This window comes from Pristis pectinata, chromosome 7 (genome assembly GCF_009764475.1).
Source record: "Pristis pectinata isolate sPriPec2 chromosome 7, sPriPec2.1.pri, whole genome shotgun sequence".
In the NCBI taxonomy this organism is placed as follows: Eukaryota; Metazoa; Chordata; class Chondrichthyes; order Rhinopristiformes; family Pristidae; genus Pristis; species Pristis pectinata.
In genome coordinates this window covers 41,894,404-41,918,120 of record NC_067411.1, presented here as the reverse complement: position 1 = coordinate 41,918,120, position 23,717 = coordinate 41,894,404, and the positions used below count along the sequence as shown (strand labels likewise).

At 42.7% G+C, this 23,717-nt stretch overlaps 1 protein-coding gene across 1 annotated transcript in view; it reads right to left on the bottom strand.

Annotated features, from left to right (window-relative positions):
- The window catches only part of musk (muscle, skeletal, receptor tyrosine kinase), a 132,248-nt gene that overhangs the window by 9,725 nt on the left and 98,806 nt on the right, over positions 1 to 23,717 (bottom strand). The window contains exon 16 of the mRNA XM_052020110.1: positions 1,756 to 1,904. Within this exon, the coding sequence (XP_051876070.1) occupies positions 1,756 to 1,904 (149 nt within the window). The remainder of the gene's footprint in view (positions 1 to 1,755; positions 1,905 to 23,717) is intronic.

Below are 23,717 nucleotides of genomic sequence, written 5' to 3'. Positions count from 1 at the left end.
TGACCCATACCCCGGTGGATCTGCTCTCCCCTCTTCCCCGCACCTGCCTGTCACTATCTCTTACCTGCATCTACCTATTACCACTTTGTGCCCATCCTGCCTCCCCTCTTTTGTCCACCTATCTCTGCTCTGTTTCCCCCCCCCTATATATTGAGCTTCCCCTTTTCCCTTCTTCAGTTCTGAAGAAGGGTCCTGACCCGAAACATTGACCATCTGCTTTTCTCCATAAATGCTGCCTGACCTGCTGAGTTCCTCCAGCATGTTTTTTCCATCTAGATTCCAACATCTGCAGTCCTTTGTTTCTCCAATAAACAATCTGTTGGAGGAACTCAACGGGTTGAGCAGCATCTGTGGGGGGAAAGGAATTGTCGGCATTTTGAATCAAAACCCTGCATAGGTCCTGACATAGCCTTGTTTGACCCTGGTCTGTGCTGTTCCACTCACATCTGTGACAGACCTGTTGGTGACATGCATGTTGTTGTGAAGCAGATGGAGGATGGTGACAAACCTTTGAGGAGAGCCAGGTTTGAGAAGGATTCTTCACAATCCCTCTCAGCTGTCAGAGTGACAGGCTTTTCCACTGTGCTCATCATGAGCAACAGTTTGGCTTACACTGTCAGTGCAGAAACATTAGTTTTGATGATGCATTTTTCCCTCTGTGAATTTGTAGCAAAGGAACAGCTTTTTTAGGAATGGCAACTGTTCAGACCCTGGATCTGGGCCCTCTGTAAATTCCAAATGTAAGTGGAACAGCTGTGACTCCACATGAAATCTGCATTTTGTCTTACAAATAGCTTGAATACCTTCAATAATTGATTAGGCACTGCAATGGAATGCGATCCAAAGCACTAGGTCACAGGCTTCAGCAGCATTAAGAGAGTCACATTTAATCCCCATCAACCACCTTCGAACGACAGCCTCTGCTGCTGAAGCTCTTCTCCAAGCCTTCCAGACTCAGCTCCCCTGGTCGTCTCCATCTTGCACATAAGTATCTAAAACTATCTTACCCTGGTTTTAACTTGCACCATCTCATTCACCAGTCACGTCTGCATGCATTCAGGGCCTTGCTCTTCTTGGAGTTAATACAGGAAAGTGGCGCTGCGGTAAAGGATAAATTGTGATCTTATTGAATGGGGGAGCAGGTGTGAAGGGCCGAATGGCCTACTCCTGCTTCTAATTTTTCTGTTCTTACGTCCTCAGGTTGTACTGAGAGGTTGTCCCATTCTGGCCTCACTTTGCAGCCTGACTAAGGAGCCAACCTGAAGACTTCAGACAGCGGACAGTGGTCGAGTGCATGAGGGCACGGACCAATTGGATCCTGGAAGGCCCAAGTTCAAGTTCAGGTCACCTGTGTTTATGGGCAGTTCCCTAGAGACCCGATAATGTGCATAAATTGCAAGAGAATCTGTTTTAACACCTAGAATTCCCAAGTATACTGACTCTTGTTCCCCACTCTCCCCCAATTGTGTTAGAGTCATATAGCACAAAAACAGGCCCTTCAGCCCATCTTGTCCATGCCGACCATCAAGTATCCATCTGTACTAAGGTCATGTGGCCATGCATCAGTTGTCCACACCCTAAACACTAATTCTCTCCCTAAACCTCTCTGTCTCTCTGTCCCCTTTAAGATGCTCCTCAAAGCCCACAGTTTTGGCCACCCTTTTGACTAACATCTCCCTTTGTGGTTTGGCATCAAATTTTGTTATTATATTAATATTAGTTGCTGTCTCTGGAGCTTATAATCGCAGGAGTTACCTAATAGCTTGACGATGTTTGGGTGGTCGAACTCTGCCATGAGGGCTGCCTCTCTCTGGAAGTCTGCTTGCATGTCAGGTGAAGCTTCTTCTTTCAGCATCTTCACGGCCACCATGGTCGAGGTCTCGTGCTGCAGCAGATGAGGGGCTCTAAAGGAAACAATACAACCCTTTGTAATGAGGGACTTGGCAGCTCATTCACAAACCAGCAGTGCTTCACGTCATGGAGATTATGGTCAAATCACAATAATGTTCCTGCTCTTTTTCCTCAGTAAATTAGTGATTGGTTGTGCTCTGTTCCATTATTACCAAAAGGATAGGCAGGCATTTGAGGAACTACATAAACAAAGAATGCATCTAGATTGGAGAGGTTCTAACTAACATGGAAAGTAAAACATTCTGGAAACCTTTTCTCTGGAACCTCATAAAGGTTTTTAAATTATCAGGTAGGGCAGTAGCCGAGTCGGGGTGAATTCAAAGCAAGAGACCATTTCACTAATAAATTTGACAGGAAATTCAAGGTAAGCTGTGTAACCTGGGGACAATATAGAACTGGAGACATTAGAGACTGCAGATGCTGGAATCTGGAGCAAGACACAAAACGCTGGAGGAACTCAGCAGGTCAGGCAGCATCCATGGAGAGAAATAGAGAGTTGACATTTCGGGTCAAGACCCTTCATCAGGGTCAAGGACACAACATCCAGATGGAGAATATAGAACTCACTCCCACTGGGAGTGATTGAGATGAAAAGATTTGTTTGAAAGAGAATTCAGGATCAGAAGGAAATGCAGATGGTGAGATGGAGAGGGATGTGAGGAGGTTGATATGGAGCACAGATAACAGTAAGGACCAGGTGGGCAGAATGGTCTGCTTTTCTGCTGCACATTCGGAGATTCTGTGGGTTTTATGACACTTCTGTTTCAATTTTGCCATGTTATCACATCAATTACTACCAGAACGAAAGCTGGTGAGTGTCTGTATAGGATGATTGTGTTCTCAATAAGCATGGGTTGTACATATGGTGGGCACTGCACTGCACATACTGAGCCATGATTATGCCAAGGCTTTATTTTATATATTTGGTATCTTCATATTTTGTACCAGCTGACACAAGGACACAATAATTGGTAGAGTTTGAAGACAGCCGGGAAAATAACTGGGAGAAAATTTATCCTGGAAGGGTTTTGTAGTGCCAGCAACCATCAGGATTAATTTTGGCTGATAGCCCTTCATTCTGGATATCAGGCTGTATGTCCATTGTTATTTTTAACACAATCCAGGCTGCTGCTCCCAACGCAGCACTGAAGGAAAGCAGCACTGTTGGAGATGCTGCCATTTTCTGTAGAGGTTAATAGATATATTTCATTCTGCTGTGGAACTGCTCTGCCCAAGGCTGCAAGAAATTGTAGGGAGTTGTGGACGCAGCCCAGTACATCACGCAAACCAGCCTCCCCTCCACCCTCTCTGTAGATGCTTCCCATTACCTCAAGAAAGCAGCCAACATAATCAAGGACCCCTCCCATCCTGGTCATTCTCTCTTCTCTCCACTTCCGTCAGGCAGAAGATACAAAATCTTGGGAGCACATACCACCAGGCTCAAGGACAGCTTCTATCAGACGCTTGAATGGACCTCTCATACGCTAAAGATGAATTCTTGATCTCCCAATCTACCTCGTCATGGCCCTTGCACTTTATTTGTTTACCTCCACTGCACTTTCTCTGTAATATATTCTGCATTCTGTTCTCTTTTTACCACCACAATGTACATATATGTGGTGTGATCTGCCTGGATGGCACACAAACAAAAGTTTATCACTGTATTTCAGTACACGTGACAATAATAAATCATTTTCAATACCAATGTTTGCATATTATAAGCACAGGCATAGACATTTGGGTGATGCTTTGTTTGCCTTTCTTACAATAAGGACATCTTCAGATCACTTTATATTTGAGTAAGTATTTCTCAAAGTATAAGCTTTTTGTGTTATGGTGGAGCAGCCACTTTTCACAAATCGAATCCCAAGAAACAGCACACTGTGTTGGTCTGCATACAGGGAAAGCTGCCTTGTCTTTTATATCCACCAGAGAGTGGGTGATGGGACCATAGTCTGACATCTGATCCCAAGTACTGACAGTGCAGCAAATGCAGTGTCTGATGAAGTCATTGAAATGAGATTTGAAAGCACAACCGTTTGACTTGGAGTGTGAGTACTGTTCATTGAACCGATGCTGGCATCTGATACATTGCAGTTGAGCTAATCAGCATTGTTAACTTAACAAATGATGCCTGTTTAATCATAACTCAGTGTCATGTGATGGACTTCAGCTGTGAAGTGGTTTGACATGAAGACTTTGAAAGGTGTAATCATTAGAGATAAGTATTGCCAATAAAAATGTTAATTATCTATATGTACTACAGTTCATTAAACTAATTCCTCATATATATTATCTTTTGGTATTAGTCATTTTCAATATATCTAAGTAATAGGGAGTTCTCTTCAGAGTTTGGGATATTGTAAGCTGTGTTTCTGTGGACAACTCTGTCGCCTCAGAGTTAGAAGGTCATGGGTTCAAGTCCTACTCCAGAGGCCTGAGCAGAAAAATCTGGGCTGACATTCCAGTGAAGAACAGACCAAACTAAATGACAACCAAAAGACAGATCAAGACTCTATAATTCTGCCGCATCAAGTCATGAAAGGTAGAAGATAATTAAATAGCTAAAGGCAAGAGAAGTACCAAGGATGTCCCCATCTTCAACAATGGTGGGCCTGCATGTGAGTGCTAGAGACAAGGCTGAAGGGTTTGTAACCATGTTTGCTGGAGGTCGTGAGTGGATGACCCATCCTCCGGAGATCCCTACCATCACTAAAGCCAAGCCAATCTTCGGCTAATTTGATTTGCTCCACATGATATCCAGAAATGTGGACTACTGTTAGTGGAACCGGACAGTTCCCTGGTTAATTAATATACTTCACCCATGAAACAGTTTTAAATAAAAGGCAGCTGGCTGAATCACACCTCCCTGGCCCAGCTGACTGTCAAACATATCAAGAATATTGAATGTTTCTGAATGTCAAATATCAATACAATGGTTAAAATAAGAATACTGTTATTAACATGTTAAAACATAAACTAATGCACTTAAGACCAGGAAAAAGTATTTAACTAAACGCAAGGCAAACATGTCTAAATGACAATGATCCCTTCCAGCCATTCCGCTCCATTGTAGTGTATGGATTTGCTGTTCCTGTGCTCAGTCTAATCTGCTCAGGTTCAGCAGGAAGATACTGGGGAACTGCAGCAATATTGGATTCCAAGGGGTTTGAAATGTCAGAGGACAAGTGACAAATTTCTGGGAAAAAGTAGCCAGCACATTTGGGACTTTTATGCACATACAGTCATACAACACAGAAACAGGCCCTCCAACCCACTGAGTCTGCACTGATCATCAAGCACCCGTTCACACTAATCCCACACTAATTCCATTTTGTTCTCTCCACATTCCCGTCAACCCCTCCCAGATTCTACCAGTTACCTCCACACTAGGGGCTATTTACGATAGTCATTTGGGATGTGGGAGGGAACTGGAGTGCACAGAAGAAACCCAATGTGTCACAGGGTGAATGTGCAAACTCCATACCACAGATCAGGATTGAACTAAGTTGCTGGAGCCTTAAGGCAGTAGCTCTGCTAACTGCACCACTATGTCGCTCCTGCAGGAGTCGTAAACTTGGTAGCTCTTACGTGGAGAAATGCCCACAATTTCTAAACCAACATCTATTTGTTTTTGCTCAATTAAATGCTTCTGAGAACAAAGTAGCATTTCCCAGATCAGGCTTTACCCCACATTCACCAGCCCAGCCTCATTAATAATCTTTCAAACAAAGTTGAGCAAATGGAAAGTCCCTGTACTGTATCAACTTCAGTGGACAGCTGTCTGACAGGCTGACAGTTCACAGCCCAGCCACCCTCAGAGATGGAGTTTCCCTCTACTGCTGACCAAGGTCATGCAACTTGTGCTCCCATGTAAGGACTGGACAATCTCAAATCGGATGTTAGCAGAATAAAGCCACACTTAAGCCTTCTATTCAGATACTTCTTTTGCTGCATATTTCCCTTTCTCTTTGGGCCTCAAGTTAACATGGCAAGGCTGTTATTTTATCTTTGTGAGGTCCTGTATCTTTACTAACTAGGAGGCACATGTTTAGATAATTGGTAGAAGGATCAGAGGGAAGTTGATGAAAAAGTTCAGAACTCACTGCCTGCAAGGGCGGTGGAGGCAGAAACCTTCACTTTGTTTAAAAAGTACCCAGATTAACTTTTTATATGTGTAAAGGACAAGATTATGGAATGAGTGTTGGATAATAGGATTAGTCTCAATAGCTCTTTTCATCTAGCATTGACATAATAGGCTGAATAACTGGTAATTACCGATATAAGAAGCTGCAGAGGGTAGTGAAGTCGGCCCAACACATCACAGGCACATCCCTCCCCACCATCGGAGGTATCTCCATGAGCTACTGCCTCAAGAAGGCAACACCTATCGTCAAAGGTCCCCACCATCCGGATCATGCCATCTTCTTCCAGCTACCATCAGGTAGGATGTACAGAAACCTGAAGTCCCACACCACCAGATTCAAGCTACTTCCCTTCAACCATTCAGTTCTTGAACCAGCCTGCACAACCCTAATCACTACCTCACTATAGCAACATTATGAGCACTTTGCATTACAATGGACTTTGTTTTTTATTTGTTCTAATTGAGTTCTTCCTGTATAATTTCATATAGTTTATGTTTTTCTTCTGAATGTTGTGTCTTTAATGCTATGTGCCTGTGATGCTGCCGCAAGAAAGTTTTTCATTGCACCTGTGCATACAGCTACGTGTGCATACGAAAATAAATTTGACTGAGACTTTAACTGTTCCTATTTGGAGCATTGCATATGGTTTCACATGGTGTACTTGGAAGTACAGAGTGACGATGCTGGGTGCAAGTCCCACTTCAGAGATTTGGGCACAGAGATTTAGGCTGACACTCTAGACTCATACTCTGGAGGCCTGCACTGTTGGAGACTTTGTCTTTCAAGCATGATATTAAAATAAGGATCCATCTGCCTTCTCAAATGTAAGTAAAGATCCCACAATGTTATTTCAAAGAAGAACAGGAAAGTCATCCTTGGGGTCTTGGTCAATGTTTATCCTCTGTAAACATCACTGAAACAGATTATCTGGTCATTATCATGTTGCTGATTGTAGGAGCTTGCAATGCAAACTGTATATTGGATTTCCTACACTAGTCAGCATATTGTCTCCTCTCACTGAGAAGCAGGTTTTCTTCCTGTCCACTACCCCTGACGACAGAACCAATATCTGCCTGAACTACCCTCTGCCAAGAAGTTTAGGAGAACCTGAATGACAAATAGTCTGAATCAATTCAAATCTGCGCAAGGAAAATGGACAATAGACAGGAAGTAGGCGAAAACCATTAGAGGAGATGAATGAGATGGTACCCAAGGAAGAGTTTGATGTAGAAAGGTGGAAGAGTAGGAAGAGAACTGCTGCAAATGGGCACACAATGATTGAAGACATTGTCACCAGCGATGAAATGAAGGTGCTCAGTAGTCTAGGCTGAGGAACAAGTGTAAACACCTCCATCGGTCAGGAGAATTGCAGAGACAGGCTGAATGAGCCCGTGATGAGAATTTTGACAACAGGGTGGGGAATTTGAAGTCAATATAATGAAAGATGTAAGCTTGAAAAATAGGAAAATGAATGACAAGTTTCTCCTTAGAGATGACTGGTGCCTGGGATAAATTGGAGTTGGTTTAGGAAAGATGACCACATTAATGGAATATATAATGTGGAGATGGACAAGGGTGAAGGTTTTAGTAGCCTGTAGACTCATGGTGAAAGTCTACAGGCTACTGAAAGTCTCAGAGCTGTAAACAGGCTGCCTCAGTGATATGCAGCAGATTGGATTTGAAACTCAGCTCAACCTTAAACAAGGCATCTAGAAATGTAAACACTTAATAAATCTTTACATTAGCAAATCTTGGTTAAGATTATTTAAGACTTTTGAAATAGCTAACGAACAGTCTTAGGATCTATCGCCACTTACTTTGCTTGCACTTGACCTTTTAGAATTACTAACATCAATTTGTGCTTATTTCTTACCCTGCTCACAACATCCTGGTTTTACTCTGGCAACAAGTCATGTGTGAGAGATCTTATCGAGCACCTTTTGAAAGTCCGTTAATATAATGTTTGTTGCTTCCCCTACACAGTATATAAATTCTGCATCATCTTCAAGAAACTCTGACATATTCAACTTGACCCTTCTTCCAATGACTCTGTTAGTTTGAAACTGTTGGCCTTCCTCTTGCCATATATACTTCAATTATTTCCTCTAAAGTAGACAAATGTTTTCCTTGCCATAAATTTAAGGCTAGGATCCACAACACTGACATCAGCTATATCTGAAAGCAGATTAAATAAAACACAGCCGTTACATTTTCCCCATTCGTAGTTGTGATTTTATCTTAAATTATAAAAACTTAGATAATTTATAATTGTAATTGCATTGTGTCAGGAAAGATTGCTTGTTTGGAGTTTGATAGCATTGATTGGTTGCAGTGATTTCTCAATTCCATTTTTGCTATTTGTGGGGAGATATTGCGCAGATGTAGCCATGTGGTCAATGGGAAGGAGGAAAATCAGAAGGCATTTCACCTCATTGCTCTCCTTTGTACCTCCTTGCACCTTGTCAATGACTCAGCTAGGTTTATCAAAAGATAAAACAGCTGAAAGAACAATAGCTAAGTTGCAGTACATGCTGCACTAACTTAATGGGAGTCCATCATAAGGCCACTTTTATTGTAAGAACCCAACCAGTTCACTTAGATACTTCCAAGAAGGAAATCTGCTTGCTTCACCTGATCAGGTTCAAATATAACTTTAGTCCTGCATTAACATGGCTAACACAACCACCCCCTGAAGCAGCTTCTCAGTTGTATTGAGCCATTCCCAGCAGGATGTGGCTCACCATCTTCTTGGGACAGCTAGGTATTTGGGCAATAATTTCACCCTTTCACTCAGGCCTACAATGAGAGAATGAATATAAATTGGTGAAGGAGATAAACAGAAACAGCCGTGATGGATCTGAAGGTGATGGTGAAGTTGGTGGTGATAGTGAGTAGGAGGATGCTGTGTGAAGGTCGAGGTCAGCCATTCCAGGCAGATTTAAAGAGGAATTCTTTTATACAGTAAGTTCTTAATCATGAGAATTCTCGACCCCAGAGGGCTGTGGGTCCTCTGTCATTGAACATATTCAAGGTTAAGGTGAACACATTTTGATCATGTGACTCAGTGGATATGAGGATTGGCTAAAGGTGTCTTGAGGTGCAGGGTCAGCCAGGAGCAGAGTCGAGGAGGCAGTGTGACCTACTCCTGCCCCTAAATCTTAAGTTTGTGTGTTGAAAATAGAGGTAGTCATGATGGTGGTGGGAATGGGGCTACCAGTGGCACAGTGAAGAGGGATATTCTCCTCACCCTGCTTAAACTGCAATCTCTGTCACCAATCAATCAGGGCCAATTTTTGAGTTCAGTTTCACAAGCACCAGAATTTTAACTCCAATCTCCAGTGTGCAAATTGTGCACTTACTACTAGTGGAAATACAAACTCAAATACTCAAAGTGTTAGAAATACTCAGTGGGTCAGGCAGCATCTGTAGAGAGAGAAAACTTTTCCAGGGATAACACCTGTCAAGTGTTTGCAATATCTGCTGTTTTATTGTAACCTGTATAATCTGAAACTTTCAGCTGAGAATTAATATCAGACCATTCTGTCCTAATCAGAATTGGCATCAGCTATTCATAGAACATAGAACAGTACAGCACAGGAACAGGTCCTAGGGTCCACGATGTCTGTGTCGAACACGATGCCAAATTAAATTAAATCTTTTCTGCCTGTACATGATCCATATCTCTCCATTCCCTGCACATTTATGTGTTTATCTAAAAGCCTCTTAAATGCCACTATCATATCTGCTTCCACCACTATCCCTGGCAGCCCATTGCAGGTACCTACCGCTCTCTGTGTGAAAAACTTGCCCTGCATGTCTCCTTTAAATTTTCCCCCTCTTACCTTAAATGCATGCCCTCTAGGATTTCTTGATTTCTGAGGATGAAGAAACTCTGCCCCAGTGTTAATGGGGTGTGGAGGGTGCTCAGGCAGCCTGATAAAGGGTGAAGACCAGGAATGTGGAGTCCCTACCTACTTTAACATCAGGACATTCCTTCAAAAACTCAATGTAGTCATACACACAATATCTGGCCAGATTGACTGCTTAGCCTGCAAATATTTGGCAGGCAGGAGATTTATATAAGGGCAGTGAGCAATGGGGTCAGGTTGCTTTTTATTTTAACCCTGACCCCTCTTCACCCACCCACCCACCCCACCAACATTAGAAGATGGTTAGATAAAGTCAGCATCGTACAACTATTGGCTGGTGAATCAAGACTGTTGGAGCAGGATTAGCCTTTGGGAAATTGCTGCATTGCCTCCAGCATCATAATTTGTCCAAATCTTTTCTGTATTCTGGGTAATATGCAGGGTCAAATCTGGGAGCCAGCTGTCCTACTAATAGCCTCCAGCTGCATCCTGCTGTTACTCCACCTAACACATAAAAGAAGAAATTGATGCAATCATGACTGGTGGGTCCCAATTGGTAGGTTGACTCCTTGGTGTCCTCTCTAGTGAGGGACATGAAGAAAGGAGCAAAAAATATCTGCTGGCAAGGCAGAAGGAGTAGCCAAAAGTTGTGCTTCATAATGGAGCTGATGACAGAGGGAGTATAAAGAATGAGACAACAGGCTGACAAACAAGGAGGGGAATGGGGTGAGCATCAGGGTTATGGTTCAGAGTATGGCACCTTCACCCTTGACTCCACTCCAGAGTCCTGAGCACAAAATTTATACTGACACTTCAATGTAATATGGAGGAAGGGTCCAAAAGGGGACTATCTTTTGTTACATCAAGACACTATTTGCCCTCGCTGAAGGATGTAAAAGATATCTCGATGCCATAGAAAGCAGAGGTGTTTTAACTAGTATCCTGGCCAGTATCTTTCCTTCAATCAACATTATTATTACGTAGTTACCTATAATGACAATGCTCTTCATAGTCAGAGTGGAAATGCTTAGCTAATTCTCCTGTCAATCACAGGATACAGCTGTAAGTGACTGAGGTTGAATTTATATCAACTATCCTTTACTCACTGCCTCTTTCAAGAGAAATTACTCTTTTAATGGGAAAAGTTGCTGTAGTTTCTGTCACTTTCTACATCCTTTAATTTTTAAATGGACTCTTTCTGTGAGTAAGTTGACTTTGTTTGCTGAATGATTGACTGTTTGCAACAAGCCCTCTCCTGCATCCAAATGATTGGCGGCACTGGGTTTTCAATAGACACTGTAATATTGTTGCTTGTGGGAACTTGGTGCCTGCGAATTGGCTGTTGCATTTCGATGATGCTTCAACAAGTGTTTTGCTGGCTATAAAGTCCATTGCGAAATGTAAAGCTGAGGGGAAGATTGTCAAAATGCAGTCCAAGGCCAGTAAGGGAGGAGATAATTCTAGGACAAGAATAGCTCCAAGGGTTTGTCTTCATTAACCCAGCAGAGGAAGGAACTGGAGAGGGTCAGGGGTGATTTGAAATGATTGGCATTGGGGAATGTGCAGGCTTAGAACCACCAGAAGGGGAAGAGCAGAATTAACAGAGGCTTAGAGCAGAAGCAAGACTACAACAGGTCAATTTATTTGAAAGCACAAGTGCAGAAAGTGTAAAGGAAAACAAGAGAGAAAAGTGTTCTGGGTTTATAAATGGAGGAAGAGACTCAAGGTTACAGAGGCAATTGTTTTGCCACTGTTAGAATACTCTACAGCAGTTTTGAATGTCAAGTTATAGAAAGACATCAAAACCTTGGACCCCATAAGAAATGTATCAAATAATATGATGATATTATCTTTATTGGTATCAGGTGGAGTTTACTAAGTAGCAAAAGGTTGCCTGGGTTCAAGTCTCACTCCAGAGACTTTGAGCACAAAATCTAGGCTGACCTTTTAGCTGGGTCAACGATCAAGGATGGTCTGAATTGGCAACCCCTCCACTGTCTCCCTCACTGCACAACACGCACTGTAGCAGCTGACCAAGGCTTCTTTGACAGCACTTCCCAAACCCAAGTCCTCTAACACCTAGAAGGACAAGGACCAGCAACCCAAGTAATTTCAGTTACATGTCACATACAATCTTAGCCTGAAAATATATATACCTGGACATCACTGTCACTGTGTCTAAATCCCAGAACTTTATTCAATTATATTGAAGGTACACCTTCATCACATATATTGCAGTGGTTCAAGATGGCAGCTCACCACCACCAAAGGTAATTGGGAATAGATAATAAATTCTGGCCTTACCAGCAATCACCACATCCTGTGATTGCATGAAAAAAAGTAATGTTGCCATGAAGGCAACTTTAATCTCAGATACAGGGATACAAATCTGATAGATCATCTTGGATAATTTTCTCAATATGAATTTGAATAGAACTGAAATTATTGTACAGTTAGCAGGTCTGATGGCTACATGTATCCATTTACATATGAACCATGTATCATTTTACAGCACAGAAACTGGCTGTTTGGCCTAACAAATTCATGCTGCTGTATATGCTACCCACTATCTTCCTGCTGGCTCCATTTATAACAATCTCTTTTTCTGACCATCTGGGCTCCTTTTAGCCACAACTATGATATTTCCCTCAATCGCTCAATGAGTCTTAGTCATAGAGTTATACAGCAAGGACACAGGCGCTTCAGCCCAACTCGTCCATGCTGACAAGATGTCTACCTGAGCTAGTCCCATTTGCCTGCACTTGGCCCATATCTCTCTTGGCCTTTTCTATCTATGTAACTGTCTAAGTGTCTCTTCAACATTGTAATTGTATTTTTACTGTGTTTTGTGGTGGGAGGTTCCCCATTCTCTCCATTCTTTGCAAAAGAAGTTTTCCTCCCAACTCCTTTTTTCATTAATTACTGACAATCTCTAATTAAGGATATAAATTGTGGGGCAATCTGTTTGAAAGCAACATGCTGTTTGCTGATGGTAGATTGATGATCATTTTACCTGATCCAATACTGAATTAACATTTTCTATCCAAAATAAATGACCTGAATGAATGACTAAGAAGAAAAATCTAAAAGAAAGCAGCAAAAACTCTCCAAGGGAGAAATAAAAAGTACAATGACATGAATTACAGAGTAGCAGAATATCCAGCTGACCTTTGGCAACTGAGAAAGAGAGGCAGCTGAGATTGACTATATTAGCAATAATCAGGGAAGAATCTTGCCACCACCTCCCTTTGTGGGCTCGTTGGTTGTAAATTGGAAATACTGTACTCAGCTCACTCTACAGTTGAATTAATGAAGGCAGCTGTTAGCTTGAAGATACAGGCAATATTTGTGTTTAAGGCACAGCACTCCCATGGTAACAGGGCTGGCAAATGTACCATATAAATAGAAAATGGAGCAATACGATGATGCACCACCATCATTTGCACAGCTGTCTCCAGTTGGGGCCTTTAGTCTTTAACAATATTATGAAGGAATTTGAATGTTACTGAAATGCAAGACACACTTTTGTTGGACTCTCATCCTGTGAACTAATACCACATACTCAGGAGCAAAGCATTTCCCATTTGACTCTTATTATTCAGCTGGCTGCAGAAATTTTTATCTATTTAGTTAAGGTAAAAGAGTATCACTGACCTACCTGTTTATTTTCTTTCCCCGATTACCTTTGAACTGAGGCCATTTCCAAGGGTAGTTAAAGATCAGCTGAAATAATGTGGGTCTGCCATTACAAACTGGCCAGATCAGATAAGGGTAATGAACCAGATATTTTTAATGCCATTCTTGTAGTTTCATGGTCTCCTTTACTAGCAATATCCATATTTTAAATTCCAGATTTACTTCATTACCTAAATTTATATTCCCCACCAAACAGGGTGGGATTTGAACATATCATTTTCCTAGTGGTCCAGATCTCTGGATACTTGTTCAATAATTTACTCACTACCACACACAACAATGGAGTGGAATTATGTTATCATATTTTGTAGTCAGATTCCAAAACCCACAACTCCACAATAAATGCTAATATAACAAGTGTGTCAAAAGATGTAGGAAATAAAAAATGTGCTAATGTGAGGGCCTGCATTTAGAATTAACATAACAAGTCATTACTTGGAGCTGTCTGAACTTAATGGTGGCAGGAATGCTCCAGAGCTAAGCAACCAAATATGGTGCCTTTGAAGCTGTTTTGAACATCTGACTTCATCCAGTGAACTGCAGAACAGGACATTTGTGGTAAACATATTTTACAACATTTGATCTCATTTGGGATCACAACCAGAAAAACAGATGTTTCTAGGTGTAAAGGGTAAGGAACTCGACAAAATGCCCTGGTATGGCCATTAAAGTATACTCAAAGCTTTGTTTTTTTTAAATTGCTGCTAATATTATATGGTTCAATGAACAGTGCAGAGCTTTTAAAAGCAGTAGCACAAATGAGTGCAAGCATTCCTAATATCCAAATCCATCCAGGCCTCTCCTGACAGTCAGTTGGGTAGGTTGGCCTGACCCAGGTTCGACGACCCTTCTAGTTCCTCTCTCAACCCCTCCAATCCCTCTGATTTTTCAGACAGCTTTTCCAACATCTAGCACTGGATGAGTAGAAATTTCCTTCCACTAAATATTGGCAGGATGGAAACAATTTCATCAGTTCTTGCCAAAAGCTCCATTGCCACTTTTATCATTGACAATTCCAATGTTTTGTTTTTAATTCCAATGCTCTCCTCGCCAACCTCCCATCTCCCACACTCAAAAACTTGAGAACACCAAAACCCTGCTGTTTGTCCTAACTCGCACCGTCCTGTTCCTCCAACACCCCTGAGCTTCCTGACTTTTACTCACTCCCAGCCTGACAATCTTTGGTTTTAACTATCCAACTCTTGTTTTCAAACCTCCTCCACAGTTGGCTTGTCAGAACTTGTTAATAAGGGACTGGTTGTTGTCATGGCTGTTTCAGCTATTGTTCCTCCTTCATCTCCCTGCTCCCTCTCTCCCTCCTTCCTCCCACCTTCCTTCCCCTTTCCATGCCCCATTTCCACCTCCTTCTCCCTCCTTCCCTTTTTCTTCTCTCTCTCTTCTTTCTCCCACTCTCTCCCTCCTCCTCCTTCTTTCCTTCCCTCCTCCCTCCTTTCTCCCTCCTTCCTCCCACCCTTCTTCCTTTCCTTCCTCGATATTCTCTCCCTCTTTCCCTCCTCACTCCTCCCATTCTCCTCCCACACACTATCCTCCATCTGTCCCTCCTCCCTTCCACCTCCCTCTTACAGCAGGAATTCAATGTCAGTACTTGACAACTTTGAAAGCTGGTTGGAATGGGTTATGCTGCAGCTGGCTTTTAAAGAACTTCTTGTGAGCAGGTTTGGCCTGCCTCACTATGAAGGTTCTCACGTGTCCGAGAAATCTGGTACTGGAGGATAGCTGTGAGGTAAGCTTTAATTTATTTTGGACCACATCCCTGGTAAGAGCAGTATTCTGACCATTGTCACTGTCGGGTGGCTCTAGAACAAAGCATGCATCTAGGGCAGCCAATTTCCCATCTTAATATGGGTTGTTAAAGGGGATATGATTGGAAGCTCCCACATCTCAGGTGCCCACCATCCCACCAGCCCAGTGCTGGTAAAGTGCCTTTCCCCTGAACACCTACTCCTTGGGTCGATAGTGGGATCTCACCAGAGCTGTCAAGATCACTGCCGCATTGGACATAGAGCCAATAACCTCAACATTCTATTGCATCTAAAAGGCATGGGATTGTAAGGCATCACTGCAATTGGCAAATGGGGTGGGTGGGAGTTCAGGGCAGAGCAGAGGGCAGGGTGGGCCTGAGGGGTGAAATTACCTGATTGGGGTCCCAGCCCAGCACTACACTGGGAAGACCAGGTTTATTTGGGAGTGGCCTTTGATGACCACTCTTGGGACATTGTGGTTAAGGTTGTCCTGCAATGTTCCAAAGCAGAATTGCATGGGGAATGGCAGCTCCAGCACACCCTGATATGGGAATTGCATCTGGGGCACAATGGTGACTTACTTCTGGATGTGGCTTGTAAATTTCTGTAGTGACGAGGTCAATGTTGAAAGTCACTCCAGAAATACTTGAAGTTTAATTGTATGATGCTGAGAGAAAAAAAAAGCAGTTTGAGTTGAGTTTCCAGGCACATTATTTTAAATAAGGAGTCATTAATTGTGGCCAGCCATACATTCCTTAATTGTAATTTATCCTTAAGTGTGCATATCGTTGTCCCAAATTTACTGAATCTCAGTGAGGGAGGTATATTTTACTGAATAATTTGAAGGATTGTACAGCTGGAGGAGACCATTTGGCCATCATTTGCATGCCAGCCCTTTGAAAGAGCTTGCCAATTCATCCCACTAGCCCCTGAGTTTTCAAAGAGCCTTCTGAATTTTTATCTTCAAATTTTATGCCTTGTGAAAGTTCCCATTGAATCTGCCTCCGCTGACCTTTCAAGGAATGCTTTCCAGATCACAGCAACCCACTGCGTATAAATTTATACCCTCTGGTCCTCCCACTGATAACCTAAAATCTCTAGTGACTCATTCTCCTAGCACTGGAAACTGCTTCTCCCTAAACACATTCATACAAACTAAATGGTTTGACTTATGGAGAATCTTTGATTTCTGTTGTTGTTTTATACAGTAAACTTGGCATTTCCACCAGATTATTTAAGATACATCTCAGTTTTGGCACCACGTAACCTGGTCCAATCTAAACCAGCAGTGATCTTCTCCCAGTTTTCTTGCTCACACTCCTTCTATTCACTATAATTGAACCCACTCTGAGTTCCTCTGCTGGCTTTATGGAGCAATGGTGCATGTAAGGGCAATGGAGAACAAGCAGAGGGAGAGCTCCTTCAAAGACCCAGTACACACACAATAGGCCCAGTCTCCTCCTCCAGTGCTGTATGATTCCATGAGCTGTAGATCTGCCAAAAATGCTGCAGGAGTTAGACAAAGAGAGTTCAGCTGGATGCTTCTACTCCATGTGTTGATACACTAGACAAACCTGTGTGCCTTCCAACATGAACTGTTATTCAATCCAGTTATAAGACGTTAAAAAAAGGCAGGCTTGCATATAGCCAGCACCTTTCTTGAAACCTTTTGGGACATCCCACAGCACTTTGCAGCCAGTGAAGAACTTTTGAAGTCTGGTCATTGTGGTAATGCAGTAACAATGAAGAATTGTTTATAAAGATATCATCTGTGCTATTTCCTGGCACGAATGTTAAACCCCTGCTGCAGAATTAATGTTTCAGAATTGGGAAAAGCTACAGAAAAGCAAGTTGTTTATCACTGAGAAAGTTGGTCTCCAATCATTCCCAATTCCACTGAAAGATTCCCTCTCCACAGAAACTGCCGGACATGTGCAGGATTTCCTGGTTTACTTTAGACTTCTTGCACAATGTTATTGTTCTTTGTATTTTAGTGTTGTTGAATCCCAAGAAATGGAAATCACCCCTGACAGTTCCTTTTCCGAATCGCTCTGTCTCTGTCTCAGGAGACAAACTAGCCACAGGTATCTACTATAAACCCACAGGCTCACACAGCTAGCTTGACTACAGCTCCTCCCACCCTGCCTCCTGTAAGGATGCTATACCTTTTTCTCAGTTTGTCCATCTCTGCCACATCTGTTCTCAAGGTGAAGCTTTCCACTCTAGGACTTCTGAAATGTCCTCCTTCTTCAGGAAACATGACTTCCCCTCTGCTGTAGTTGATGAAGCTCTCACACACAATTTTCATCCACCCCCTGCCCCATACCCACCTCCCCATCTCCCCAGAAAGAACAGAGATACACAGTTCCCTTGGTCCTCACCTTTCACCCTACTAGCCTTCGCATTCAGCATATCATCCTTCGCCATTTCAGCCAGCTCCAACAAATCCCACCACCAGTCACATCTTCCCTTCTCCTCCTCTTTCTAGGACCACTCTCTCTGTAACTTCCAGATCTGCTCAGCCCTTCCCACCCACCTGTCCCTGTCCCCGTCTTTTTCTTCTGTAACCATAGAAGGTGCAACCCTTGTCCCTTTACCTCCTCCCTCACCACCATCCAGGGACCTGAATTTCAGAATTTTAGAAGCAACCCACACTGTATCTTACATTTAGCACATGCAACTGAGGACAATTTCTACACTCCAGGTCTACTGACAACCTTCAACAGGGTACTGATTGATCTGAAGTCTACCAGAACACCAGGAAATAGGAGCAGGAGTAGGCTACTCACTCCTCAAGCCTGCCCTGCCACTCAATGTGATCATGGCAGATCTGCCCCAACTCCTCCTCTGTGTCCATTCCCCATTGCTCTCGATTTCCTGATCTTTCAAAGTTTACCTACCTCTTCTTTAAGTAGCCCAAGTGATATAGCCTCAATTATCCTCCATTACGCTAAATTATATAATGTGAAACTTTGATGAAGGTTGTTTTTGTAGTTATCCATTTCTGATTACTAATATAAGAAAATAAAAATTTGGAGTAGGAGTAGGCCATTCACTGCTTGTACCTGGTGCATCATTCAATAAGATTATAGCTGATCTGACTACAACCTCAAATCGATATTTCTTCCTACCTGTGGTAACCTTTCACCCTTTGCTTATCAAGTATCTATCAAGTTCTGTCTTTAAAAAACTCAAAGACACTGCTCTCACCACGCTTTGAGGAAGAAAGTTTCAAAGACAACCTTCAGAGAGAAACATTTTGTCTCTATCTTCAGCAGACCATCCTTTATTTTGAAACAGTGACTCCTAATTCTGGATTCTCCCATAAGAGGAAACATCTCCATCTCTACCCTGTGTTACGGACTCAGTGAAAGTCCCTTTAAGATAGAGAGTGTGTGTGTGTGTATGTGTGTGTGGGGCGTGCTTACGTCAATAGAAGATAAAGGACGTAATGACGTTGTTGAAGAAGTCAGAAGAAGAAGAAAGAGAGAGAGAGAAGGGAGAGAGACACCAGCCTGCTTGTTTTCTCTATCGATGGATGAGAAACAATAACTGTGTTTGCCACTGAAATCCATGTATGGAAGTTGGAAGTAATCCGGTGGAGTTCACTTTGTTGCTGACCTGTAGAAGGAAACAGGTATTTGTATGTGGACGACCACGGTTCGGATGCTTTTCGGGGTGAGGAAGTCACTACCGAGTAAACCCTGAAGTGTCGTTTGGGTTCCATCGTGGAACATTTGGATTTCGTATGTACTCTCTCTATGTTTTTCTACATCTACATCTTATCTTCAGACAACGGTGGTTGTTGAAGAAGCCCTTGCTCATGTTTCACCTTATGGCTTGCGGAACTGAACTTTAAGAACCATTCAGGAACTGGGAGTTTTGGACTTTGTCACACACACACACGAAGAGTTTCGTTTTGGGGTTAACGTTCGAGGTTTAACATTTTTGAATTCTAACATACTAACATTTTTGCTTTTATTTTACGTATTATCATAAGTAGTGATTAATAAAATAGTTTTTAACACTGAATCATGCTCAGTGTGTTTCTTTTGTTGCTGGTTTGTGACACCTGTCAAAACCCCACAGTATCTTCTAAACCCCAACAGGTACAAGCCTAGCCTGTCCAACCTTTCCTCATAAGACAACATGTCCATTCTGGGCATCAGTATAGTAAACCTTCTCTCAATTGCTTCTAACCCATTTATATCCTTCCTTAAATAAGGATAGGACAGGTCCACAGGTTAGAGTCCTAAACTGGAGCAGGGCTAATTTTGGGGGAATTAGGCAGGATCTAACAGAGGTCGATGGGTGAGCCTGTTTGAAGGGAAAGGAATGAATGGCAAGTGGGAGGCTTTTAAGAATGTGAAATCAAGAGTCCAGGAGCAGTATGCTCCTGTTAGGGTGAAGGGTAAACCTGGCAAGTTTAGGGAAACATGGCTGATGAGAGATATTGAGGCTCTGGTAAAGAAAGAGGAAGAATCATATGCTGTGTTTAGAAGGTCAGGGATGAGGGAATCTCTTGATGACTATAAAAAGATTAAGAATACTCTTAAGAGGGAAATCAGGAAGGTAAAGAGAGGGTATGAGATGAATCTGGCAGGTAAGATTAAGGAAAATTCCAAGAGGTTCTAAAGCTATATTAAGAGTAAAAGGGTGACCAGAGATAAAGTAGATTCCCTTAGAGATCAGCAGGGTTGCCTATGTCTTGAGCCGCAGGAGATGGGTGGGATCTTTAATGAATATTTCTCTTTGGTTGCTCAAGAGATAAGGGAAACTGGTGGAGATGTTTTGGAGAATATTCATATTACCAGGAAGGAAGTATTTGCAGCCTTACAGTGCATTAAGTTGGAATAATCCCCAGGGCCTAACCAAGTGCATCCTAGGATTTTGCGGGAGGCTAGAAGAGAAATTGCGGAGGCCCTTGTGGAGATTTTTGCTTCATCTTTAGCCACTGGTGAAGTTCCTGAAGACTGGAAGGTGGCTAATGTTGTTCTGTTGTTTAAGAAAGGTATCAAGGACAAGCCAGGGAACTACTGGCTCGTCAGCCTGATGTCAGTAGTGGGGAAGCTACTGGAGGGAATTCTGAGGGACAGGATCTATCAGCATTTGGATAGACAGAGTCTGATTAGGAGGAGTCAGCACGGCTTTGTGTGTGGAAAGTCGTGCTTGATGAACCTTTCAGAGTTTTTTTGAAGAGGTAACCAAAAGGGTAGATGAGGGTAGGGCAGTGGATGTTGTCTATTTGGACTTTAGTAAGGCTGTCGACAAGGTGTCACATGGTAGGCTGTCTGGAAGTTAGGTCCCATGGAATCCAGGGAGAGGTAGTTAGGTGGATTCAAAATTGGCTCAGAGGTAGGAAGTAGAGGGTGGGTTGAAGGTTGTTTCTCGGAATTGAAGCCGGTGACTAGTGGTGTCCTGCAGGGGGCTGGTGTTGGGACCCTTGTTCTTGTTATGATTTGGATACGATTGCACAAGGCTTGATCAGTAAGTTTATGGATGACAAGATTAGGAGCTGGTGTTGACAGTGAAGAAGGTTATCGTACATTACAGGGGGATCTTGATCAGTTAGGGAAGTGGGCCAAGGAGTGGCAAATGGATTTCAATACAGATAAGTGTGAGGTGATGCATTTTGGAAAGTCAAAAAAGCATAAGACTTATACTATGAATAGTAGTGGACAAGTGAATGTAATGGAACAGAGGGACCTAGGAGTACAAGTGCATAGTTTGTTGAAAGCAGTGTCACAGGTAGACAGGGTGGTGAAAAAGGCATTTAGCACACTGGCCTTCATCAGTCAGGGCATTGAATATAGGAGTTGGGACATTATGTTGCAGTTGTACAGGTCATTGGTGAGGCCACACTTGGAGTACTGTGTACAGCTTTGGTCACCCTGTTAGAGGAAAGATGTAGTTAAACTGGAAAGAGTGCAGAAAGGATTTACGCAGATGTTGCCAAGACCAGAGGGCCTGAATTATAGGAAGAGGTTGGCCAGCCTAGATCTTTATTCCTTGGAGCATAGGAGATTGAGGGGTGCTCTTATAGAGGTTTATAAAATCATGAGGAGCATAGATAAGATGGACGGCAGTCTTTTCCCCAGGGTAGGGAAGTCCAAACCAAGTGGGCATAGATTTAGGGTAAGAGGGGAAAGATTTAGAAGGGACCTGAGGTGCAACTTTTTCATGCAGAGGGTGGTGAGTATATGCAATGAGCTGCCAGAGGAAGTTATTGAGGCAGGTACAATAGTATCATTTGAGAAGAACTTGGATAGGTACATGCAGGGGTGGGGCTTAGAGGGATATGGCCAAATGCAGGAAATTGGGACTAGCTGGGTGGGCACCATGATCTGCATGGACTCGTTGGACCGAAGAGCCTGTATCCGTGCTGTACTGCTCTATGACTCTATGACACTATGACTAGTACAGTACATGGGATTCCAGAAGCGATTCCACTCTTACCCAACAAAACATAACTCCCTATTTTTATGTCGTAATATGTAATAATAAACAAGAAAATGTTAGCTTTCCTAATTATTTGCTACACCTGCATGTTAGACTTCTGCCAATCATTCACAAGGACACCCAGATCCCTCTGCCATCTCTCACCAATGAGATGGATTTTAAAAAATTTTTCCTGCTATTTTCCCACATTTTTCTCCCCTAGATCATTGCCCACTCACTCAAGCTATCTATATCCCTTTGTGGCCTCCGTATGTCCTCTTCTCAACTTACTTTCTTACCTATATTTATGTTGTCAGCAAATTTAGCAATCATTCCTCCAGTGCCTTAAATTGTAAAAGGCTGAGGTGCCTGCACCGACCCCTGTTACATCTTGCCAACCAGTAAGGAAGCCCATTTATGCCTACTCCCTGTTTTCTGTTTGCTGGCCAATCCTTTATCCATGTCACCTCCTGCACCATGAGCTTTTATTTTTCTCAGTACCCTGTGATGTGTCACCTTGTCAGTTGTCTTCTGGAAATCTAAGAATAGTACGTCCACTAGTTCCCCTTTATATGCAGACATGTTGCCCATTATTTGTCAACTGATTCTACAGATCTGACCAGCACTGAGATGGGGTATCCGAGCCTAACACCAATCAACTATTGACCCAAGCCCTGTATGCTATTGAATGTGCCCATTCAGTTGACAATGCTTCTGCTGACCACCATCCCATTGTTAATCTTGCTGTTTACCCTTTTAACAGGCTCAGCTCTTCCAGAAAAATATTATTTTTTTCAGGAAGTGTTCTGTATTTTTATTCCAGAACTGAATGGAGTGTGGGTGGGCAATGATGTAACAGGTGGACGTTAAGCAAATTCAAGACATAGCAGGTATGGATGACAAATCAATGCCTGCTAACCACACTAACGCCTCACAGTAGGCCGGGTTTTTCTTTCCTTAGAAGGATGTCGGCTGGCCTGGGTGCCTTCTTTACAATTTTGCAAAGGTTGTATAGGTGGAATGGTGTTCACTTAACTTGCCACTAATATAAGCTAATAAATCCAGTGGGGAATTGAAGAGGAACTTCTTTACCCAGAGAATAAAATGGTGGTTAATGCAGATTACTTGCTGATTTTAAATCCGGGACCGGTGCACTGCCCATGGAGAAAAGCTGGGTCCTTAGAATTAGGATGCTGATCGGCCACGTGCTCATTGAATTAGAGAGCAGATTCAAGCAGTTGAATGGCCTCTTCCTGTGCCATTGATCCAATGGAACTTGCCACCACAGGAGTGGTAGAAATGACCAGCACAGACACACGAAAGGAGATGTCTGATGAGCTGGCCAATCATACAGATCAGGCTGGATGAAGTTGGATGATCTGAGGCTCATGTGGAACATTGATACTGGCACAGAACAGTTGGAACAGTGTCCTGTTTCTGTGTTGTAAATTCTCATGAAGGTAAAACTCTGATAACCAATACACAGCAGTGTTGTGCTTACCAGGCATCAGTCATCATTTCCCAGGCTTTAATGATTGCCTGAGGGAGTAGGGAGAGTTCACCGAAGGCTTTCCTTCCAAGAATAACATTAGAAATGTTTCTTTTTAGAAAAAAGAAATAGGAGCAAGGGTAATGATTTGGTGCCTTAAGCTTTCTCTGTTATTCAATAAGATAATAGCTGATCTAATCATGGCCTTTACTCCACTTACCTTCCTATTTACTCTAATTCTTGACTCCTCAATAGATCAAAAGTTTGCCTTGAAGGTACTCATTGACTCAGCTCCCTGGGATAGACACAAAGATTCTTATTTAATGCTGCTTTTACAGTGCTGGCATCACCCTCTGCCAGTCCTGGGCTACACCAAAGCATGCCCATCCTTGAACATGTGACC